The 22916-nt window shown below is 41.5% G+C and overlaps 1 protein-coding gene across 2 annotated transcripts; it reads right to left on the reverse strand.

The window, feature by feature from the left end:
* Nucleotides 1–1843: 1843 nt before the first annotated feature.
* Nucleotides 1844–14646, reverse strand: LOC115592311 (neuropeptide FF receptor 2-like). Of its 2 annotated transcripts, XM_030434918.1 has the most exons (6): nt 14384–14646; nt 12542–12877; nt 11895–11994; nt 7319–11790; nt 4741–5141; nt 1844–2570 (listed from the first exon to the last, which is right to left on the reverse strand). In XM_030434918.1, the coding sequence occupies exons 1-4, from the start codon at nt 14547–14549 to the stop codon at nt 10896–10898; spliced, it is 1497 nt and encodes a 498-aa protein (XP_030290778.1). In that variant the 5' UTR covers nt 14550–14646; the 3' UTR covers nt 1844–2570; nt 4741–5141; nt 7319–10895. The 2 variants fall into 2 exon arrangements, with proteins under 2 accessions (XP_030290778.1, XP_030290777.1); XM_030434917.1 differs by lacking the exon at nt 1844–2570 and having other exon boundaries at nt 3805–5141.
* Between the last annotated feature and the right edge of the window lie 8270 nt (nt 14647–22916).

Here is a 22916-nt window from a genome sequence, read left to right on the forward strand (position 1 = left end):
GTAACAAAAATCTCATTTCCTGATTGAAACTACAGTGAACAGTGATTACTTGGCAGTTCTATGTGGCCGTGCTTCCTGTATTTTTCTTATGTCAACAAATCCCATGAAAAGACCAAAAGCAACAGTGCACTGGTCCTTTTAATACATACTCTCTGAGCAGCCAACACCCTATTCTTCTGTGGCATCGATGTTCAAAAGTAATTCAAAACCCAGCAGTGCATCACATTGTACTCAAGGACATTTTCCTTCAGTTTGAGGAAAAAGTGCACTCTTCTTTATTTGGAGTAAATCCCAGAATACATCATTCTTCTGCCAGAAACAAACTAATGCACCAAATCCACTGATGAAAATAATTTTCTTCAGTTTGAAGAAAGCCAAGGAGATGAGTTTTTCACCTGTGTTTATTTATTTGTTTATTTATTGGTTGGTTTGTCAGCAGGATTACACAAAAAAATGAGCCCAGAACAGACTCCATTCACTTTAGGTGCAGATCAGGATCAAGGAAGAGATCCCAGAATGTCTTTCTCACTTTCTTTAACATCGCAAGATTCAGAGGGGCATTTCTTGACCTTTCACTTTTCATTTTCTTTCAACAAGAAGCTAGGAAACACACTACTGCTGTCAATAATATTACACAATTAGCTACCTTTATAAGCTTTCGCTAAATAACCAACATTAGCAGCTGTTTACTTACCGGTCTATGATAAAACACTCCGAGTTCGGCATCGAAATTCATCCCTTTGTTCGCCAAGAACTGTCTCCAGAAAGCAGCACCAGTGTTTCTACACCAGTTACCGCAGACAGGACAGGCCAGTGCTAGCTACTTAGCATGCTTACTTCATTAGACGCTGACATAACGTCAGAACTGCTATATCTTCACACGCTGTCGATGATTTTTCTGTTGATGTACCTTGTAAACTGTGAATTGTTGCTCTTTTCTGTACACGCAACATCTATTGCATGTCTGTCCGTCCTGGAAGAGGGATCCCTCCTCTGTGGCTCTTCCTGAGGTTTCTTCCATTGTTTTTTTTCCATCAACATGTGAAGTTTTTCCTCACTCAAATCGAGGGTCTAAGGACAGAGGATGTTGTTCACTGTACAGATTGTAAAGCCCACTGAGGCAATGTGATTGTGATTTTGGGCTATATAAATAAAATTGATTTGATTTGATTTGATTTGATTTGATTTTAGATAATCTCTGAATGTTTTAAGTCCGACATGCAGCCCCTTTAAAGTACTGTTCAGCAGGAACAGCTTTATATTGGTTGGTTTTAGTCACTGAATAGGATGTTATGACAAGAACAGTAATGTAAAATATCTCAAGCCTCATCCTTTATAACAGATAAGACTGTTTATGTTAACTTTACCCAAAGACAAATATATATATATATATATATATATATATATATATATATATATATATATATATATATATATATGTCCATATACATGTTCACACCATATACAAATTCATACTTTCCTCACAATAAAGTGGCCCAAATTATGGTTAAAGTCCTCTTATAGAGTAACTATCTTGTTACCTTAGATACTCCGCATATGTTTAGCATGCCTTTCACTGGCAAAGTTAAAAATACCCTTTAACGAGAACAATATGTTCATATTCTCTAATGCTTTTTCTCTCTCTTATCAGCCCTCTGTAGCCTTAAGACTGCAATGTACGAACAAGACAGACTGTCAAAACAATTTTTTAATAGCAAACCGCCTGAAAAATTGCTCTTCCTATTTTTGCAAACGAGCAGCAAAGAACAATGGCAGAGCCGTGCTTCTTTTTTTCCCACAAACATTAAGGTATGTAATAAAAACAAGAACAGGGGCAGAGATGTATATTAAAACATATATTTACTGTATGTGTAGACAGACAGGTTGGCACGATAAAGAGATACCATGAGATTACATTCATACACCTTCAGACTTTTTTCTCCTCACGTCCTTCCGGTGGCGATTGAAGAATAACAATCAGGAAAAATAAGATCAGGTATACGCTGCATACCCTTCACAGATCTGTCTGCTCTTTCATTTCAGTCCCTGAGGCTATTGACTCACTCTCTCTAATGTGACTGAGAGTGCTTCTATGACTGTCACACGCATAGAACATTACTATATGTGCTCGTTGTTAACACAGTTGGAAAAGCATGCGCAAGTACCACTGAAAAAGAGACTCACAGTACACACAACTTCATATAACTCTTGATAACATTAGCAGCAGGTCGTCAGAGGGAGCGAGGAGTGCATGTATCGTTATTAGTATGATTTACCAAAGCTGAATGAATGAGGTTCGTTCCTCATACAAAGGGCGCAAACACGATTTCTTACGTTTTGTTAACATCCATGTTTGCTAGCTTGCTTTGCTGTTGCGCGTAGCTTTGTTGGCACATTGCTCTGTTTACATGCATGTACACATACATGTGGGGTTTTTTTGCACTTACTCAGACGGAGACAATGTTCCTACCAAGTTCTTGACATGCATAATGAAAATAAATGTTCCATTAATATTTTTCCATCTCCATGCAGACACTAACACATCGTCCCTCATTCATTCGTACGACTACCTTTTTGAAAAGGTCGTCATTAAGATATTTGGGCATAACCCACAGTCGGTTGATATCCAAGGCTTTCATAATGTTTGTCCTCGTCCATAATGCTATCCGAAATAGCTTTTATTTTGGGAATGCATGGTAATGTAAAGAAGTGGTTTTCACAGGAAATCAGACCATCTCGTTTTTTAGGGCTGTGACAAAGATCGGGGTGTTTTTCTCAGGGAGATGGACGAAAACTGACTACTTTCCATTAGAAGTCTTTTTTTCGAGGGTTTTTTTGTTTGTTTGTTTGTGGCGACAAACACAGTTAGATAAAGAAAAAAAACGTTCTGGTTTGGTTTAAAATACCGAAGTGTTTTTTTTGTGCCACAACCTAACCACAGCCTGAGCACAGCCTTATGAAAAGAGACCTAAACAATAGGGGTGGTCAAATCGATTTTCAATTATTAACGATTATCGATTCGATTTTCATTTATTAACGATTATTGATCTTCCATTTAACACCAGTCAGCTGCTGAATTATTTTACTTATCTTTTGAGTAACACCTCACAGCACCTTTAATATTGTATAGTGTAACTGTAATATCAAAATGATTATTTTTTAATTTGTTTTAAATGTAGTATTTCACTGTTAAAAGAAAGCTGCCAAGCTCAGCAGCCGGACTCATGTTAGAAGCATTGTTGGTGACGAGAACCAGGGCGTGTTTCTCTATTCCACACTCGTCTGCCATTGCTCTGAGAAACTCACACATATTTGCGCTTGTGTGGCTATCATCCATAGCTCTCGTCTGAAGTACGTAGGACATTAGCTTCCATTAACTGCTGACATAATGAGCTGTACCGGTCACATATGAGACTGTAGCTCTGGATGTCCAGGCATCGCAGGTTACTGCTACCCTATGAGCAGAGTTGAGGGACTCTTGCACAGAAAGCTTTGTCTCCTTGTAAAGATTTGGAATCGATTTAAGTGTGAAAAAGCTCCGGGATGGAATAATATATCTTGACTCCAGACTGTGGACCATGTAGCGGAAGCCAGTAAGAGGAGGACTCCAGTTTGTATTACCATTTCAAAAAAAAAAAAAAGAAAATATTATTATTATTATTTATTTTTTTTTAAATCGATTTTTGGAAATTTAATAATTGTATCATAATCGTCAATATTATAATCGCGATTAGTCAGTAATCGATTTTTTTCACCACCCCTACTAAACAACCTGTTGCAACGTAAAGAAGCATTAATGAACTGTGGTTTTTCACAAATGACTTGGGTGTCATTTATTCTGCTGATTGAGTTGACTGTATGCATGTCCAAAGAATTTTCTTAGAAATCCAAATAATATCCCACATATCTTATTCGGAAAATGCTGCACTTGGAATACGATTTGGAACACGCCCGTATCATATTCAGAAAAATAGTGAAATATTAGTGTGCATGTAAACGTAGTCACGGCAGAGTGTCCTGGATTAGCACGACCACCAAAAGTTGAGCAGCAGGAAATTGTGTCCTTGTGCTCATTGCTCCATCGCACTGCTAGAGGTCAAAAACTCCACACGTTATCTTTAAGATTTTGGCACAAACACTTTTTGTACTAAGGCTTGCCAAATAATGACCACAAAAAAATTAAATGACACTTATTTTAGCACAAAACCGTAACAAATACACATTATATAACAAATCAGTACAAGAATTCCATCTTTTTTTTTTTTTTACAATGAATATCTATCAAATATATCTATATATATGCACTCTTAACTGTACAGTTTACGTCACTCTGTTCCAGTATCACCATCGGCACTGCTGATGAGGTAACAAGGAGGTTTCAAGTGTAACTGCTTCTGGAAAGTCTCCGGAAAATAACTTCCGTTCGACCACAATGTTCTACATTCTTCACACAGCTATTACCTTTGTGGTAAGAGCAACATAATACCATCATTATGTGTGAATGCATGTTCACAGCCGTGATAGCTACACCCAAGGACAGTTCTCCCACTGTAGAGCATACTTCATAGTCGACATGTACAGTGGATGTAGTGGAGGCTGAATGTAGCATAGCAGCGTGTGGGCTGATGAGCAGATGAGTCGAGGAGCCATGTTCGGAACATGTGCAGGGCAAAAAACGTATGTTGAGATGAATTAGCTCTGTGAATGTCTGACCCGGACCGTTTACCAGTCTACGACTACCTTTTTGAAAAGGTCGTCATTAAGATATTTGGGCATAACCCACAGTCGGTTGATATCCAAGGCTTTCATAATGTTTGTCCTCGTCCATAATGCTATCCGAAATAGCTTTTATTTTGGGAATGCATCTTGGCAATGTAAAGAAGTGGTTTTCACAGGAAATCAGACCATCTCGTCTTTTAGGGTTGTGACAAAGATCGGGGTGTTTTTCTCAGGGAGATGGACGAAAACTGACTACTTTCCATTAGAAGTCTTTTTTTCAAGGGTTTTTTTGTTTGTTTGTTTGTGGCGACAAACACAGTTAGATAAAGAAAAAAAACGTTCTGGTTTGGTTTAAAATACCGAAGTGTTTTTTTTGTGCCACAACCTAACCACAGCCTGAGCACAGCCTTATGAAAAGAGACCTAAACAATAGGGGTGGTCAAATCGATTTTCGATTATTAACGATTATCGATTCGATTGTCATTTATTAACGATTATTGATCTTCCATTTAACACCAGTCAGCTGCTGAATTATTTTACTTATCTTTTGAGTAACACCTCACAGCACCTTTAATATTGTATAGTGTAACTGTAATATCAAAATTATTATTTTTTAATTTGTTTTAAATGTAGTATTTCACTGTTAAAAGAAAGCTGCCAAGCTCAGCAGCCGGACTCATGTTAGAAGCATTGTTGGTGACGAGAACCAGGGCGTGTTTCTCTATTCCCCACTCGTCTGCCATTGCTCTGAGAAACTCACACATATTTGCGCTTGTGTGGCTATCATCCATAGCTCTCGTCTGAAGTACGTACGACATTAGCTTCCATTAACTGCTGACATAATGAGCTGTAACGGTCACATATGAGACTGTAGCTCTGGATGTCCAGGCATCGCAGGTTATTGCTACCCTGTGAGCAGAGTTGAGGGACTCTTGCACAGAAAGCTCTGTCTCCTTGTAAAGATTTGGAATCGATTTAAGTGTGAAAAAGCTCCGGGATGGAATAATATATCTTGACTCCAGACTGTGGACCATGTAGCGGAAGCCAGTAAGAGGAGGACTCCAGTTTGTATTACCATTTCAAAAAAAAAAAAAAGAAAATATTATTATTATTATTTATTTTTTTTTAAATCGATTTTTGGAAATTTAATAATTGTATCATAATCGTCAATATTATAATCGCGATTAGTCAGTAATCGATTTTTTTCACCACCCCTACTTAACAACCTGTTGCAACATAAAGAAGCATTAATGAACTGTGGTTTTTCACAAATGACTTGGGTGTCATTTATTCTGCTGATTGAGTTGACTGTATGCATGTCCAAAGAATTTTCTTAGAAATCCAAATAATATCCCACATATCTTATTCGGAAAATGCTGCACTTGGAATACGATTTGGAACACGCCCGTATCATATTCAGAAAAATAGTGAAATATTAGTGTGCATGTAAACGTAGTCACGGCAGAGTGTCCTGGATTAGCACGACCACCAAAAGTTGAGCAGCAGGAAATTGTGTCCTTGTGCTCATCGCTCCATCGCACTGCTAGAGGTCAAAAACTCCACACGTTATCTTTAAGATTTTGGCACAAACACTTTTTGTACTAAATTATGCCAAATAATGACCACAAAAAAAATAAATGACACTTATTTTAGCACAAAATCATAACAAATACACACTATATAACAAATCAGTACAAGATTTCCATCATGTTTTTTTTTTACAATGAATATCTATCAAATATATCTATATATATGCACTCTTAACTGTACAGTTTACGTCACTCTGTTCCAGTATCACCATCGGCACTGCTGATGAGGTAACAAGGAGGTTTCAAGTGTAACTGCTTCTGGAAAGTCTCCGGAAAATAACTTCCATTCGACCACAATGTTCTACATTCTTCACACAGCTATTACCTTTGTGGTAAGAGCAACATAATACCATCATTATGTGTGAATGCATCGCCTGTTCACAGCCGTGATAGCTACACCCAAGGACAGTTCTCCCACCGTAGAGCATACTTCATAGTCGACATGTACAGCGGATGTAGTGGAGGCTGAATGTAGCATAGCAGCGTGTGGACTGATGAGCAGATGAGTCACGGAGCCATGTTCGGAACATGTGCAGGGCAAAAAACGTATGTTGAGATGAATTAGCTCTGTGAATGTCTGACCCGGACCGTTTACCAATCTACGACTACCTTTTTGAAAAGGTCGTCATTAAGATATTTGGGCATAACCCACAGTCGGTTGATATCCAAGGCTTTCATAATGTTTGTCCTCGTCCATAATGCTATCCGAAATAGCTTTTATTTTGGGAATGCATCTTGGTAATGTAAAGAAGTGGTTTTCACAGGAAATCAGACCATCTCGTTTTTTAGGGCTGTGACAAAGATCGGGGTGTTTTTCTCAGGGAGATGGACGAAAACTGACTACTTTCCATTAGAAGTCTTTTTTTCGAGGGTTTTTTTGTTTGTTTGTTTGTGGCGACAAACACAGTTAGATAAAGAAAAAAAACGTTCTGGTTTGGTTTAAAATACCGAAGTGTTTTTTTTGTGCCACAACCTAACCACAGCCTGAGCACAGCCTTATGAAAAGAGACCTAAACAACCTGTTGCAACATAAAGAAGCATTAATGAACTGTGGTTTTTCACAAATGACTTGGGTGTCATTTATTCTGCTGATTGAGTTGACTGTATGCATGTCCAAAGAATTTTCTTAGAAATCCAAATAATATCCCACATATCTTATTCGGAAAATGCTGCACTTGGAATACGATTTGGAACACGCCCGTATCATATTCAGAAAAATAGTGAAATATTAGTGTGCATGTAAACGTAGTCACGGCAGAGTGTCCTGGATTAGCACGACCACCAAAAGTTGAGCAGCAGGAAATTGTGTCCTTGTGCTCATCGCTCCATCGCACTGCTAGAGGTCAAAAACTCCACACGTTATCTTTAAGATTTTGGCACAAACACTTTTTGTACTAAATTATGCCAAATAATGACCACAAAAAAAATAAATGACACTTATTTTAGCACAAAATCATAACAAATACACATTATATAACAAATCAGTACAAGATTTCCATCATATTTTTTTTTTACAATGAATATCTATCAAATATATCTATATATATGCACTCTTAACTGTACAGTTTACGTCACTCTGTTCCAGTATCACCATCGGCACTGCTGATGAGGTAACAATGAGGTTTCAAGTGTAACTGCTTCTGGAAAGTCTCCGGAAAATAACTTCTGTTCGACCACAATGTTCTACATTCTTCACACAGCTATTACCTTTGTGGTAAGAGCAACATAATACCATCATTATGTGTGAATGCATCGCCTGTTCACAGCCGTGATAGCTACACCCAAGGACAGTTCTCCCACCGTAGAGCATACTTCATAGTCGACATGTACAGCGGATGTAGTGGAGGCTGAATGTAGCATAGCAGCGTGTGGACTGATGAGCAGATGAGTCGAGGAGCCATGTTCGGAACATGTGCAGGGCAAAAAACGTATGTTGAGATGAATTAGCTCTGTGAATGTCTGACCCGGACCGTTTACCAGTCTTTATTCCTACCAGTCTTCAACATATTTGTAATTGTTTTGGTTTCCTTGTATGTGTATCAGAGCAATTTGAAACCAGAGTCAAATTCCTCGTATGTGAACACACGCTCGACCTAAAAAGGAGATTTGATTCTGGTTCACGTCTCATGTAATCGTGTTTGCTTCGCTTCCAGGCAGAGCTGCAACGATAAGTTGATCATGAACTGGTCAGTTGATCGTTTCTGTCATTTTTCAAACAACAATGTCAAAAATGTTGGGTTTTGGACATGATTTTGTAACACCAGGTGTGATGGGGTGTAAATGGTTAACCGATTACCCGTCAAAATGATTTATTGATAGCAAGAACAATCCTCAGTTGCAGCCCCACTTTAAGTTGTCGCCCTACTTTTCACCCGTCTGCTCCTTCGCCTGAGTCCTACCTCTGCTAATACCTTTCTTCTCTCTGACATGGCAGCGTTTTAATGTTCGAATTTTAACAGCGCCCCGCGAGAAAACAGAGAACAGAAGGCTTTCTAAATTAGCCTGCAGTCCTCCTCCCCTGCCACTGCATGTCACAGCTGTTGGCACGGTCCAATCCGCCTCGGGGCGCCGGAGCATTGCACTTTGACTGGAGGAGGCTGACACAGATCTCATCGCACCGCCGCGCACCTCGCCCTTCGAGAGTTGTGTGTTATTCTAATGTCGGCATCTTCGACTGCCAAAGATGCCCTGAAACATTAAAAATTTCCGGTAATGTTAACGGCACTTATCATAAAAGCCTCATCAACCTCACAGTCCCACAGGTGTTATATCACCTGCAAGGAGAACGTGTTGGATAGTCTGACAGCATGTAAACAACAGAAACACAAACAATTAACAGCAAAATCCCAGTTTATCTGACTAATATCTTTACATTGTTATAAATAATTGATATTCAGATTATCTTTCTCATCTTAAAGGCCCTTTTTCTCAAACCATTTCAACTGTTATTTTACGTATGTTTTCCGTAGGTTGTGCTTCGTCTGCGCTCTTATTTTGTCTCTGGTTCCAAGAGAAGCAAGGATCAGCTATAAAAAGGCGACATCGGAGCCGGATTTAGCAACATCGGGTGACAGTTGGTGGGTTGCTCATCTTTGGTGGCGGCAACTGTTAATCAATTCTGATCAAGCCACGCCCACCACAGTTTTGAACACGTTCCCACTCCCAATTCATCAAAAACGGCAGCTTGGTCCACAGTAAAGTGTCAAACTATGACACTCAACTTACCTCTCTAGGCTCTGCGGTCAGATTGGCAATAATACGTTTTGTGCTACGTCCAGTTGAACTTTCAAAACAAAGCTTGTTGACGGACAGCTCACATATTATGACATCTTACGACTTTTGGATTGTTATTAACATTGTCAAACGGTCACTGTTTGGTTAGGTATAGACACAAAAAATACTTAATAAACAACTATGTACAGTCTCGTTACATAGGCGACAAAATTCACGCAACGTACGTGACGCAAGTGGTTACTTATGAGACGTACAAAAAAACTAATCCCGCTCACCGGAGGGAAACACCTGCGTATACCCAGTAAATCCCCCCAAAACGACCCCCAAAACGACCCCCGAACTCAGACTTTTCTCGCTCTTTACTCGCTCTTTTCAGGCTGCGGTATTTGGCGTGTTATCACTAAGGCAGTCAGAACACGCTGTTTCTGATTGGCTAACTCTTAAAGCTGTAAATTTTAACAGCTGTACGATTTTAATCGTTACCCCTATAGCACACATACTTCCTGCGCGGGTTACATCGTAGCATGGGGAGCATTTGCTAACTAGAAAAGTCGTTAGAGGGACATAATCTTCTATTCATCAATCACCTTTGTAAGTCATCTAGGTAGCGGTGGATTCAAACTGACTTCACATCCAAGGCGTTATGACAATAACTCACAGTTTCTGTTCCTACCACCCACATTAGATATTCTTGACTCACAGCGGTGTCAGAGGGGAACATTTCCTGCCGCCGCTGCTGCTGCTGCTGGGCGAGAAAGGTCAGCACCTTTACCTTGCCCTGTTTTAGTCTTGAGAACTACTTTATCGACACAACATGTGCTGTTAGGCAGCTCCGTACAGACACCCGCTGATTCTCAGATTCACAGCAGGCAGACCACTACCACCTTTTGCCCAGTTTGCTGTTACGTTAGCAACTGGAAGTGTTTCAGTCCAGTTGCCTACCATACAGCACTTACAGTTACCGTGACCTGGATGACCAAGATCCTCCATCAACATCCTGTTTTCACGGTTTCCTTGGGTGCTGCAACGTTAATTATAATATCTCAGCATGTTATTTCCCAAACTTAAATTTTTGGGTTTTGCTTATTCAGTCATGAATATTTATTGTCTTAGAAAAAATACTAATTGCAATAGATTTTAAATAGGTGTCAGGGTCTTTGATCCCTCTTGTTATACTCGTCGTTGCTATTTACACCACAGTAAACATTCAAGAGGGACGGCACGTACATTCGCTTGAAACAAATAAATACAGAGTTCAATCTTGTATTTCAGAGGCTTGTTTTTCATTGTCCTTGAAATACAACACCAGAAGATCCTTGAAAAGTGTCTAGGCGCTGCACAGTCTCAGTCCGTCTAAATCTGGGACACCTTTTCCAGGTCCTCCATGATCAGGTCCTGTTCTTTGATATCACTTCTCCCAGACAAGCGACCTCCCTCCTGAGACGAGTACTTCCCATTCCCCACTAACCCCACTCTGACAACAGAGCCTGATCTAATGAGGGCCTCCGGCTGGACGGGGAGCACGGCGTGCCCTCTAATGCGATGCGAGTGAATCTTCTGGCGCTCGACCTCAGCAGAGCACAGCTGGAATTTGAAAGCAGCCTGAAAGCCCCTGCGAAAGTTCTCGTTGAAGAAGCCGTAGATGATCGGGTTGATGCTGCTGTTGAAGAAGGCCAGCCAGTGAGCGAAGGGAAACACGTAGATGTTGATGACGCGATGCTGGTGCTCCGTCAGGCTGGCGTAGTCGCTCAGCATCATCAGCGTCCACAGGGGAAGCCAGGATAAGATGAAGAGCAGAGCCACGACCAGCAGCATCATTATCACCCGAGTCCTCTTCTTTGAAATCGTGTGGCGACCCTCCATGCTCGATTTGTTGTTGCCAATGCCGTCTTCGGATCCGATTCCGCTGCCCCTCATCGGGGGAATGGTGGTCTTGGAGAGGGTGAAGCCGATGCGGGCGTACATGATGACGATGAGGCTGAGAGGAGCCAGGTAGATGTTAGCAAAAAGGACGGTGGTGTAGATTTTACGCATCTCCTGGTTGGGCCAGTTTTCCCGGCACCAGTAGAAGGGGCGGGTGTCGTCGTCGTGGCCGAGGACTATCCGCACCCTCTGCTCCTTCGTCACCTGGAGCATGACCCCAGAGGGACACATGATGGACACGGCTGAGACCCAGATGATTACGATAATTAGCTTCGAGGTGGCGATGGTCAGTTTCTGCTTGAAAGGGTAGACGATGCAGCGGAACCTGACACAAAGGGCGATCGGAGGAGATGCATTAAGGGAAAGAAGCGGAATGAAGCACACACCGACACAAGCGCATGATACCAGTGATAGTGACACGGCCCTCACCTGTCCACAGCTATCGCCACCAGAGTGAACACGGAGGCTGATACAGATATCCCTTGAACCATACCGCTTAGTTTGCACACCACGCTGCCAAACGGCCACCCTGCGGGAAACAAGAGAGAACAAGTCTTAAAATTGTGCGAAATAAATAATAGATTGCATCAATGATTTAAAGAGGTCTCCAGCGTTAGCTCGTCCTCCCTGGCTAGCTTCGTTACGTTTAGCTCAAAGTTGCTCTCCGCCCAAGGTGCTTTTCGTGTGTCACAGTAGCTCTCGCTGGCTTAATGTACTCGAGCTTTCGGTTAACCGAACTGGCAGCGTATCTCCTCCCACTCCGGCTAGCTGCAACGCGAGCTTTACCTGCAAGCCATCTTCAGATATGGCAGCAGGGCGTTTTTCCTTCTTGTGGTACAGCAAAGTAATAGTCGTGCTATCAAATAAAAGACTAGAATCACCCTTTCTAACTCAGATTTGTTGCTTGTCTGGAGAAAAATGTTCGCACAGTGAGCTTCCTTTGGTGGCTTTACATAAACTATAAACTATAAACCTATAAACTCTTTGTATAAAGATTTTCTGAAACATCAGTGTGGGTGAGTGAGTGAGTGAGAAACGATCCTGCAGAACGCGAGTCGCTCTCTGCTCATTCTGACCTGTTATGATGTTGTCCACCAGCGTCGTTGGCATGCAAAAGATGCCGACCAGCAGGTCACTGATGGCGAGGTTGAGAATGAACAGGTTGGTGACGGTGCGCATGTTCTTGCTGCGCAGCACGATAAAGCACACCACCCCGTTGCCGACCATGCACACCAGGAAGATGAGCAGGTAGGACGCGGTGAAGACCGCGGCCACGGAGGGCTTGTGGAGGTAGAAGTCGACATATGTGATGTTCTGGTGGGTCAAAGAGTTTTCCTGCAGTCTTGAGTAATTAGAGGAGGGCAAGTCCTCCCACGTAGTGTTGAGAATTGGATTGTGGGTCATGGTGCTACCTGGAAGACAGAGCAACGGAGAGATGGAGACGGGCGGACGTGTAATGGATAATTACGTTCTCGGCATGTTAGTGCACATGTTCCAGGTTAAAAATCCAATATCATCCGTTACACATAAAAAAAAATCATCCAATTATGAGGCAAAACATTACGCCACACATCCTCCCAGTGGGAGTGCAAACCAGATGAAGGAATCAATGGGTAATTACATAAAACAATAGAGCCCCTTTTCAAGAAATCAATAGCTCAGTTCTTGTGCCTTTGGATCATTGCGGGTGAGTTGATTCAGTCAAGTGTATGCTCCCTCACACACTCTCTACAAACAGCACGCTGACTGGAATGACCAATCTTGCTCCGACAGCAGCGGGGTTGATGGCTTTCCAATTTGTTTCTTCAATCATCTGAATCCGACACTGTGGGCGGCACATTTGATAACAACTGACTTCTGATTATTCTTTTGACACTTACAGTATGTGATTTGATTCATTTCTTTAAACGTGGCGGGATGGATTTCGGAAAATGCACTTCAAGGTAACGCTCGTGCAGGACAATTAATTTTAATCCAGCTCGTGCTTTTTAAAAATGTATTATTTTATTTGATGTTCTGCGGCTCTGTGCTGCTGAATGAAATCAAAGCGCAGCCTCTCTTCTACGAAAACCATTTTCTGGGGTATAAACAGAGAAAATTAGGCCATGTGATGAATCAATAATTAGTATTTGAATAAGCAACTGCATTTGAGACAATCATCTTCTACAAATGCAATTTTGACGCACAATTGCTTGTTGTCAGAATAAATGAATTTAGATTGAATATAATGTATGTAATGTTTTCTTTCTCCGTATGCCGTGTTTATTCTCTCTCTTATTATTATTCATCGCTGTTAGATATGGTTGATTGCTCTTACAATCAAAAGTCACCGTGCTGCTCGTTATACTTCAGCAAACGCTAAAAATAAGAACTGATTAATGTAGTTGATGGCAGGACTTCACACTCTCTGGCAATGAGAGGAGATCAGCTTGTGTTTGTCTTTTAATCGGCATATCTTTACAAGAAATTACTGGTTTTCTTGAAATGATAACACTCTGTTTTGTTCCTGTAACAATGACATGGATGACAGAAGAGCTCAATAACGTAAAAGTGTAACCAAAAATCAATTCCTGGAGATCCATACTTAAACAGAGCTTTATCTATTTTCTTGTGTGGAAACAAAAAAGAAATCACATTTTCTAAGTTATTTTATATACAGTGCTTTTAAAAAGTCGTGCCTGGTGGGTATTTTGTTCCTAAGTCGTTACAGACCAACAGTTCAATTTAACCAATAAAAAGTATTTCTTTTTAACCAGTGTGCAGTCAAACAGCCTTAATATCTCCACAGTTTTACCAACAAAAGCACAGCTGACACTCTCCGCATAATCAACCATCATTCTGACAGGATGGAACGTGACAATCAGATCATCTTGGCTGAAACACTCTCAGTAATTCTCCAGCTGACACTTTTTTCTTACCTTCCAGGAAACACAATCTGAGTTGTATCCTCTTTTTCTTTTTCTTCAGGCTTTTTTTTTTGTTTGTTTTTTTTGAGATTGTTAAATATCCGTTTGACACAAATCCCACGCTTTCAGAGGAAAAGGCAGCGCGCTCTCGTCCTTGCTTGCATGAGACCCTGTGCATCTGCTCCGTTCGCCTGCCAGGCTGAGAATGCCGTCGTGCTTATACATGACAGAGGAGGAGATGGGATTCACTTGGGAGAGATGTGCCGGGTGGTGCTGGGAGCAGTGCATGTCCGGAGGCGTTGTGTGAATTGAATGTGAAATGCACAGCACATTATATATATGTGGCCGTCACACTATATGATGACTCCTTGTCAGTGCGGGGCAGAGCTTTGTCATTTCAAGACCCTGAGAGCTGGTTTTCTTTGGCATCAATTAGTAAGTGTCGAGAACCCCCCTGCCACCAGATATCAAGAATCGGTCCTCCTCAGCCCTCTGATGAAGTGGAGACGATGTACGGAAAGTGAGTGAATGTTCAAAAAGTAAGATGAGAAAATACAATGTAAAGATCAGAGAATAGGAGTGTATACCTCCTTTAATTCTGCCAAGCTTCATCACCTTTGGTACCTTTTCCAAATCCTCCTCTGCTGCACGTCGGTGGTAGTGATGTTTCGGTCCTTACTCGTTACCATAATGATTGTGTTGATCTGTACGGTTTGACACGGTCACTCATTTAACTGACTTGGTTTGCCGATTTGTATATTCGTGTTTTGAACCGTAGCGTCGTTGCACAGTAAATGAGGGACGCCTTCATTGACCTCCGCCCAGTTGCCAAGGAGATTATGTCGGCAGTATAGGCTTATGCAAACCGCAGCGATGTCCAAGGCTGACATGTTTACCAAACATGTTATATATCATGTTTACATTATACGCATGTAAGCCATTGTTAACTTAAGGAGGTAGAGGGAAGGAACATGAGCAACATGGCGACCCTGAGTGTGAGTCACACCACCGGATGCTGGTAAAACACACGAGATATCTGTTGGTGACAAAAGTGGGTCTTTTTCAAGGCGAGCTGCTAGCACTCCTAACAGAGTGGGAAGTGGAAAATCCCACAAACTCAAAGATGCAGCATAAAGAAACGTCCAGATTTACTTTATCTGTCGTTTTGCAGAGACGTACTTGGCGGACAGTCATTCTGCCGACTGGGTTGAATCCAAGAAATACAATGAGATGAAATGGCAGCCTAAAAAAACTTTCTGAAAACATCTTTAAATCAGCTAGATCCAGATTTTTATCACAATCTGCATCAAATCCTACTCAGTCACGGATACCAGCCACCTAAATGCGGCTGATTCTTTTCGTAAGAGTCCGTGCAGAAAGTTAAAAAGGAATGACGGGGGGGGGGGGAAAAGGAGGATTATTCTGGTCCGAGAGCCATTTTCTATCCAAGTTTAATGGAAGTCTGCTCAGCAGTCTTTGTGTTTTCCTGCCGACAGACCAGCCAGCAAACAGAAGGACGCGGGAAAAAATATAACCTCCCTGGCAGAAGTAATAGAAATGAACAAAAATGTTCTAGAGCAACACTAAACAAAACAACATCAAATGAGATATTTTTGTATCGGTGAATTTAAATCTGTTTTTCCTCTGTCTGATGTCTGTGGTGAGCGTAATCCAGACAGACGGACCTCCTGTAAAGAACGGTCCTCATCATGCAATTAGCATTTTGGACGCAATACACACAATGCATTTCGCTTTGGCTGCGTCGAGCTGTAATCTGTTCGCTTTCACCCAATTAGTGATGGTATGCGACGGCGTTGTCACTAGCAGCGCGCCTCACAAATTACAGGCTGCACAGACACAGTAAATATGCACAACTTCCCGTTTGATGACGCGTGAGAGAGAAAACGGGCCGAGGTGATGGTTACAGGGGGGATGGCGGGCTGAGGGGGTCAGGAGCAGAAGTGAGCGTTAATGAAGGGTCAATGCGTAATCGATGCAGGAGCGGGAGATGAGAGGAAGGAGGTGAGCAGCGATTGAGCCGAGTGTTACCTGACCACCACAGAGCAGTGCGAGGAGGGCTGACGCTCGATTAGTGGTGGGCTGATACTTGACTTGAGGTGGAGCGAGGAGAGAGCGCGACGAGGCTAAACAAAATTAGCAATTACCGCCAAATCGGAGAAAAAAAAACCCTTGAGGTCACCGGAAGTGCAGTCGCTGCGGGATGATTAATTAAGACGTTATAACGCCTTGAGCGTGAATCCTGTCAAAACCGTTGGAGTTGTCACCTGGAGGAGAGGCGGAGAGGGAGGGAACACACTGTCAGCGGGAGTTTCTGTCAAGATTAAACGGGGATATGTAAAAATAGAGCCGAGCTCAGCAATGGCTGCCACATGAGGTTACGAGAGTTTTTGTTCAAAGTAATAAACAGAAAGTGAGTGGTTTTGTTTCAAGGACAAATATAGAGGTGGCAAAAGCAACAAGACGTTCTCTAAATATTCCCTCGGCGCGCTCGACTCTTCCCATCCCTACATTTCTCATACAAAGAGTGTGACGAAACAAAAAGCCTATTAAATTCAAACTGTTCCACTTATTTTCTGGTTATATTTTGTTTTCAGCTCAAAACAATCAAGTCGTTTTTGTTAAAAGACAGATTTCATTCTATGCTGATGAAAATGGGAAGGCAGGAAAGGGAGAGATAAAGATAGGTTAGGGGTTGTTTTCCTTTCTTTCTTTCTTTCTTTCTTTCTTTCTTTCTTCGAAGACTCAACAAAGATGGCATTATTAAACATTACACAAAACCAAGTAAAGGATACAACAACACTACAGCTACAGCCTTGAGCTCAATGCTAAGTATAATGTTTACCATGTTCATCCTCTTTTAGAGGGGGGCATCCCTATGTTCACACATTTCTAAGAATTGTTTTTTTCACTGAAAATGAGGCCCTATGTTCCCACATTTCTAGGACATAGGACAAAATGAGGTCTTGTGTTAGGGTCAGCAAGGGTTGGGAAGCTACATTCCATCTGTAGTCCATTGCTACTGGATAATAGGTTGGGTGTAATTGGCTACCAAATTGGGAGAAAGGGGGATAAATTCTGATTCAAATGTATGAAAAGGGAAATGTGGGAACACAGGCACGCTCCCAGCTTAGAGTATTAGAATGCTAACGATTGCTAATTAGCAAAACGCTCAGGGTGTCATTCATTTTTTCTGGTGGTTTGACGCAGGGATGACGTAGCCTAGCCTAGCACTGTAGGCTAACCTGGGAAGTTTGCATCACTCAGCAGAGAGGCAATAATATTTTTACCGTGGCATTTTGGATTATTGCAGAAAATGAATATCTGTGGCAAATACAAATGTATGATGCGTGCACATCTAATTGTCACCAATGAACACCAACTTTTATGAGTTTTGATGCATAAATGCAATAACAAGAAGTAAAAGGCAAATGTAAGCTAGAAACAAGCTGCATCCCAGTCACATGACTTCAACATCACCACCAATAGGTTCCCTACTTCACTTTACTATACTATACACACTTAAGTATATATTGTTCAGTCCACAATCTGGATAGTCGGAGTTACAATAGTTTAAGGGGCTGACTCTTTTGTGTTTGACGAATATGTCTCTGAAATCATCTGAAGTTTCATTCAGCCACTGTGAGGGCTTTGAAATTCACAAGTGGAGTATTTACTCAAGCACTTACAAAAAGTGAAACCTCCAAGGCTTGTGTCAACCACAGACTATATTTCAGGCTTCTAACCAAAAGCCCATTCAAAAAAAGTTTGAGACGAGGGCACCAGAAGTGCAAGGATACTAAATCATTCATCGATTTTGCTCTTAAACAAGTATTGGGAAGTTCAAAATGTTTTACCTGATGATGTTGAGGCATGACAAGTCATCATCAAAGTTATTGTAATTCCTCCTCTTCTTCTTCTTCTTCTTCTTCCTCCGAAGGCTGCGGGTCCATCACAACTTCTAACAGGGCCTCCTTTTGCTTTTCACAGCTGCGTGTCCTTCATCCCTCAAGGCTGCATTTCTGCTTCATTTCCATTCACACACAGTATGTCCCCTCGGATATAAGTCATTATATAATGTCATTTGCAGCTCATTATTTCATTTGACACGAGTGACCTCTGCAGGGGATTGATCAATGCTGAGGCCCTCTATTTAGCCAACAGCGACGTGCGGATAAACGTTCATGTGTCTTGTGTTTGGGGTTTTTTTTTTAACTCAATAATTTAAAATGTGCGATTTAATTATTTGATGCAGCATACCATGATCATTTATTCATTTGGTCTGCGCTCAGGTGTGAATCCATGAAACAGGGGGGAGAGCAGGGACAAAAAGAGACCGAATTAAAAAAAAATACAAAACTCACAGGAGGACATATTGGGATCTTATCTTCTTGTTTAAAAAAAAAACGTCTAGCGGAGCCAGTGTCACCCTGCTGCTAATGAAAAATATATATGTGTGTGTGCATTAGCCTTTCAGTGTCATCTGGAGAGAGAGGTGTAGGCTGCCACCCTTTTTTTTCCTGTGTCTCTGAGGGGAATGACAGCAGTTTTGTTGCGCTTTGTAATGGGCTTTTCAAAATTAATGCCAAGTCAAAGCCGTGCCGACAGTCATTTTCTGCCCATTCTCGCACCTTGCAGGGGAATAAAAAAAAAACCCCACCATAATGAGTTTTATTTGTGCTGTTAAATGCGGCGCCTTGCATCGCAGCGTTAACAAGCGGAAGCCGAGCACAAGTGCCAGCCAGAACGAGACGTGCTCGATACATACAATGCAGGCGGCATGTGTGGCAAAGTGTTTCGCAAATGGATGCAGTTTGTTAATTAACAACACTGACGATATCGTTTCCTCGCAGCAGGAAGGTCATTAGTTTGAATCAGACACCCAGCTGGAGTCTTTTTTTTCTGTCTGTTCCGTACCTGGGAGGATTTTTCTCCCACAGTCCACGGACGCAAACATCTGTTTGACTGGAAATCTGATTGTTTTTAAGGCCGCGCAGCTCTTTTCAGATGTTTCGAGACGTAACACGGCTGACTCCGTCAAGCTGAGAGAGGCACAGTTTGGTTCCTTTGTAAGGAAGTGTCCCTTACTGCTTCTGAATCCGATGTGACATTTACAGAGTGTTTTTCTTTTCTTTTCTTTTCTTTTTGTCTATTGCGGGCTGAATCAGTAATGAGTTTTGGAAACTTATTTTGCAGTCGTTAATGTTTTGTCAGTCAAACTCCTGAAGAAAAGAAATGGTGACCCTGTGGTTATGTATTCCTCTTCGGGGGTTGGGGGGGCGTTAAAGTAGATGTTATTTTCTGGAGCCTCGCAGCAAAACAGAGTTGCAGCATTCTCCTAAACAACTGAGGCAGATGGGGGACTTGTTTTAAATGTGCTGAAACAACCAGAAAACAAACATGACATGTCTCCATACAGCTTTTACAGTAGCCCAGCAGATAGAGTGACAATTTGGGCTTTACAAAGGTTGTAAAACATGTCTTTTCAACCTCAGGGCTTTGACACACATCGATTACTGCATGGAGTTTAGAAAAATGCTGCAAAGCTGTTCAGCTGTGAAGCTCCACAAATGTTTTGCGTACTACGAAAACGTCGCCGTACCTTCCATCTGTATGGCACTGAGCAGTTAATGACTGTTTCATTGTTGGGGCGACCAACACACCTCCCGCGTGATGCATGCTGGGAGAGGTTCCTGAGTGTAGAAACCATGTGGTCACTGTAGTCTGGCCAGATACGTGGAACCAGCTCACTTTGAAGGTAAATGTCAGTGCACAGGCTTTGACCTTATCAATGTTTTATTTGATTGCATAATAAATACATATGGCCATGACTTACAGTGATCCCCCCATAGCTATTGTCTCAAATCAGATCCTTCCTCGCATTTCCCGGTGGTGGGCTATTACTGTTGGCGCCACTGTCGCAAAGACGTCTTCGGCAACGTAGCTAACCGGCGCTCTCATTCCGGCTACCGTCCAAGGCAACAGACAACCGTAACAATCTTGATTAGACCTAGAAACTCCTGATCAAGTAGAAAGAATGCCCTGTTTTGAACCGTCTCGAGTCCCAGCTGTAAGGGGAGACACGTATCAGCAGGGAAACAGACTTTGACACAACACCAGAACGCTCTCCGTCGAAGTTAACGCCCGTCAATTTACTCTTACTTCACCTCGTTCTTCTATCACTCTCCCTCTTTGCCTTCTCTGCCTCGTCCATCAGTGGGCATGCTTTTTCATTTGCAGTGTAGAGCTTCTGCAGTTCTTCCAGTTCGTCCACCTCTTCCAGGGGACAGCGACCGGGAAAAACAATGCCTCTTCCTATATTGGCTTCTTTTGTGCTGTAAGTCATCCTTGATTTTTGCAGGAAAAATCCAGCCGGGCAGGCAGGCATAGCAAAATGAAAGCAAGACTTATAGGGAAGTGGCCATTACACTGGAATAAGTATTGTCTCTATTATTAGTATTACTATTTACTATTTAATTAGTATTTTATCCAGTTTTAACAGCGGTAAAGATTTGCATTAAACAAATCTTCTATTATTTGAGTCTGTTTTTAAAATGTTGCTAACTGTAAGTATCAATTAAACTATTATTACTACTGTTATTGTGACAGATTAACATTTAAGCTTCATTTGCTGCTAATGTGGACAGCTTTATTTACTGTTTAGTGGTGTAATCTATAAGAATGTGCCATAATCTATAGGATATATGAGAGATTACCTGTGATAGAAGGCGATTTGATTGAGGATGAAGGCGGTTGCCATGCCTGCCTGACTCATTGATCCATTTTCCGATCAGACTCTTTGGCCCCAACCAAAAAAAAGAAAAAGAAAGAAAAAAGAGTGAGTTCATTAGTTAGGGTGAACGACACAAACCAGGTCAACCCCCCCTTGTTAGAAATTGACAAATCACTGACTGAAAATGTCTGAACCTTCAAATGCAGTGAAAACTGTTTACAATAAGCAAAATAAACATTAATTTTCAGAGTTTGAATAGAGCAATAATTACAGGCCTCGGGAGTCAGAAAAGAAAATATGTTGCTGCGTGGTTTTCTGCTCCGCTTAGCTCATAATTAAATCGTCTCGCTCCTCATCTCATTACGCCCCCCCTGAGAAGCCTTTTCGTACCGCATCCTGTGCATCATTTGGACGACACATTTGGTAATGCTTTTGTATTTTCTCTTACGTTTAGCTGGTCAACCAAACCCGAGTCTCCAACTCTTAAAAAAAACATATTTTAGAACAATATAGATTCCCGGCATGAGAGATGAATGAACGGAGAATCATTAAAGGAGCATTGTGTGGTTTTGAGGAAGAAACTCAAAATCAAAACAAAATTTTAAAAAAAATGAATACTGACATTATTAAAGAGCTACAGGTACAAACTCAGAAATATATTTAATATTTTTTTTCCCATAACTGTTCTCGGAGGAAAACAAGGTCAACAGAACACTGTTTGAAGCTAGAAAGGTGGCAGGGTCCGCCACATGTAAACAAATTAAAGTTTAGTTTCAGTTTATTAAGTCGCGAAAAACCAAAAGAGTTTGTTTATTTCGTTTGTTTGGGCTCAAAAACAGTCATCGGTCATTCAAGATCTTTCTCTTCTGATCAAAACTTGTTGTGCGTGGTGCACCTTTGAATTTACAGACACACACCAACAGGTAGTGCACGGGTGCACCAAAAAAAAAAAAAATCATAAATATAAATTGTTTTTTAGTAACTGCGACACTGCGAAATAACAAATCCATTATTGCCTTGGCTGGCAAAGAGAAAAGACACTTTACTGATATAAAAACTGTCTGGACTTGTCAAACAGACCTGGAACACCCAGAGGGGGGAGAAAAACACACTAATGGCTCCCTTCGCCTGAGGGATGTCACGGGGACCAGAGTCTGGACAGACAGTGAACCCCGGAGACAATGTCATCGGGGATGTACAGTGTGTGTTGAGAGCCCAGCGTGGGCGCTGTCGCTTTATTAAGAGTGTCAGACCCACTGAGCAGCACATCTATTTCTACCCCTGACAAAAGATGATTGTTCTTCCAGACGTATAGTTTTGACAGATAAGTCACAGTCTCCTTCATTCAAATGTATTGGACTTTATGGGGGCAGGGATCACTAATTTGCCCCCAACTGTGCTCTAGTACTTTGGATAAAACCTTGAATGTAGAGTTATAAAAAGTCCACCCATTAGCTAACTCTGCTTAACATCTGCGGGGTCGCAGGGGGCTGGAGCTGATTGCAGCTGACCGGCACTGTGCTCTGTGAGTCATGTTGTGCATTTCTTCTTTTTGATATCAGAATCAGATCCAGCTCTGTCGGCCAAGGTACTCACTCATGAGCAATTTGATTAAAAACGAAAAACAATGTATAAAAAATTGTGTCGCTTTTGATGTTACAGACAGTTCCACTTGAAATAGATATTTTTTTTTCAGTATACGGCTAAAAAAAACAAGGAAAACACAGCTAAACAGGTGGATTCAGATAAGAAACATACGACAACATGCAATATCTATGCAAATAACAGATAGAT

Source organism: Sparus aurata, chromosome 12 (genome assembly GCF_900880675.1).
Source record: "Sparus aurata chromosome 12, fSpaAur1.1, whole genome shotgun sequence".
Classification (NCBI taxonomy): Eukaryota; Metazoa; Chordata; class Actinopteri; order Spariformes; family Sparidae; genus Sparus; species Sparus aurata.

Coding starts and splice junctions, on each gene's coding strand:
- LOC115592311 (XM_030434918.1), bottom strand. CDS start 14,549: ATGCACAGGGTCTCATGCAAGCAAGGACGAGAGCGCGCTGCCTTTTCC. Junction 12,878..14,383: donor CAGATTGTGTTTCCTGGAAG/GTAAGAAAAAAG, acceptor TCTGTCTTCCAG/GTAGCACCATGACCCACAAT. Junction 11,791..11,894: donor GTGGCGATAGCTGTGGACAG/GTGAGGGCCGTG, acceptor CCTTTGTGTCAG/GTTCCGCTGCATCGTCTACC.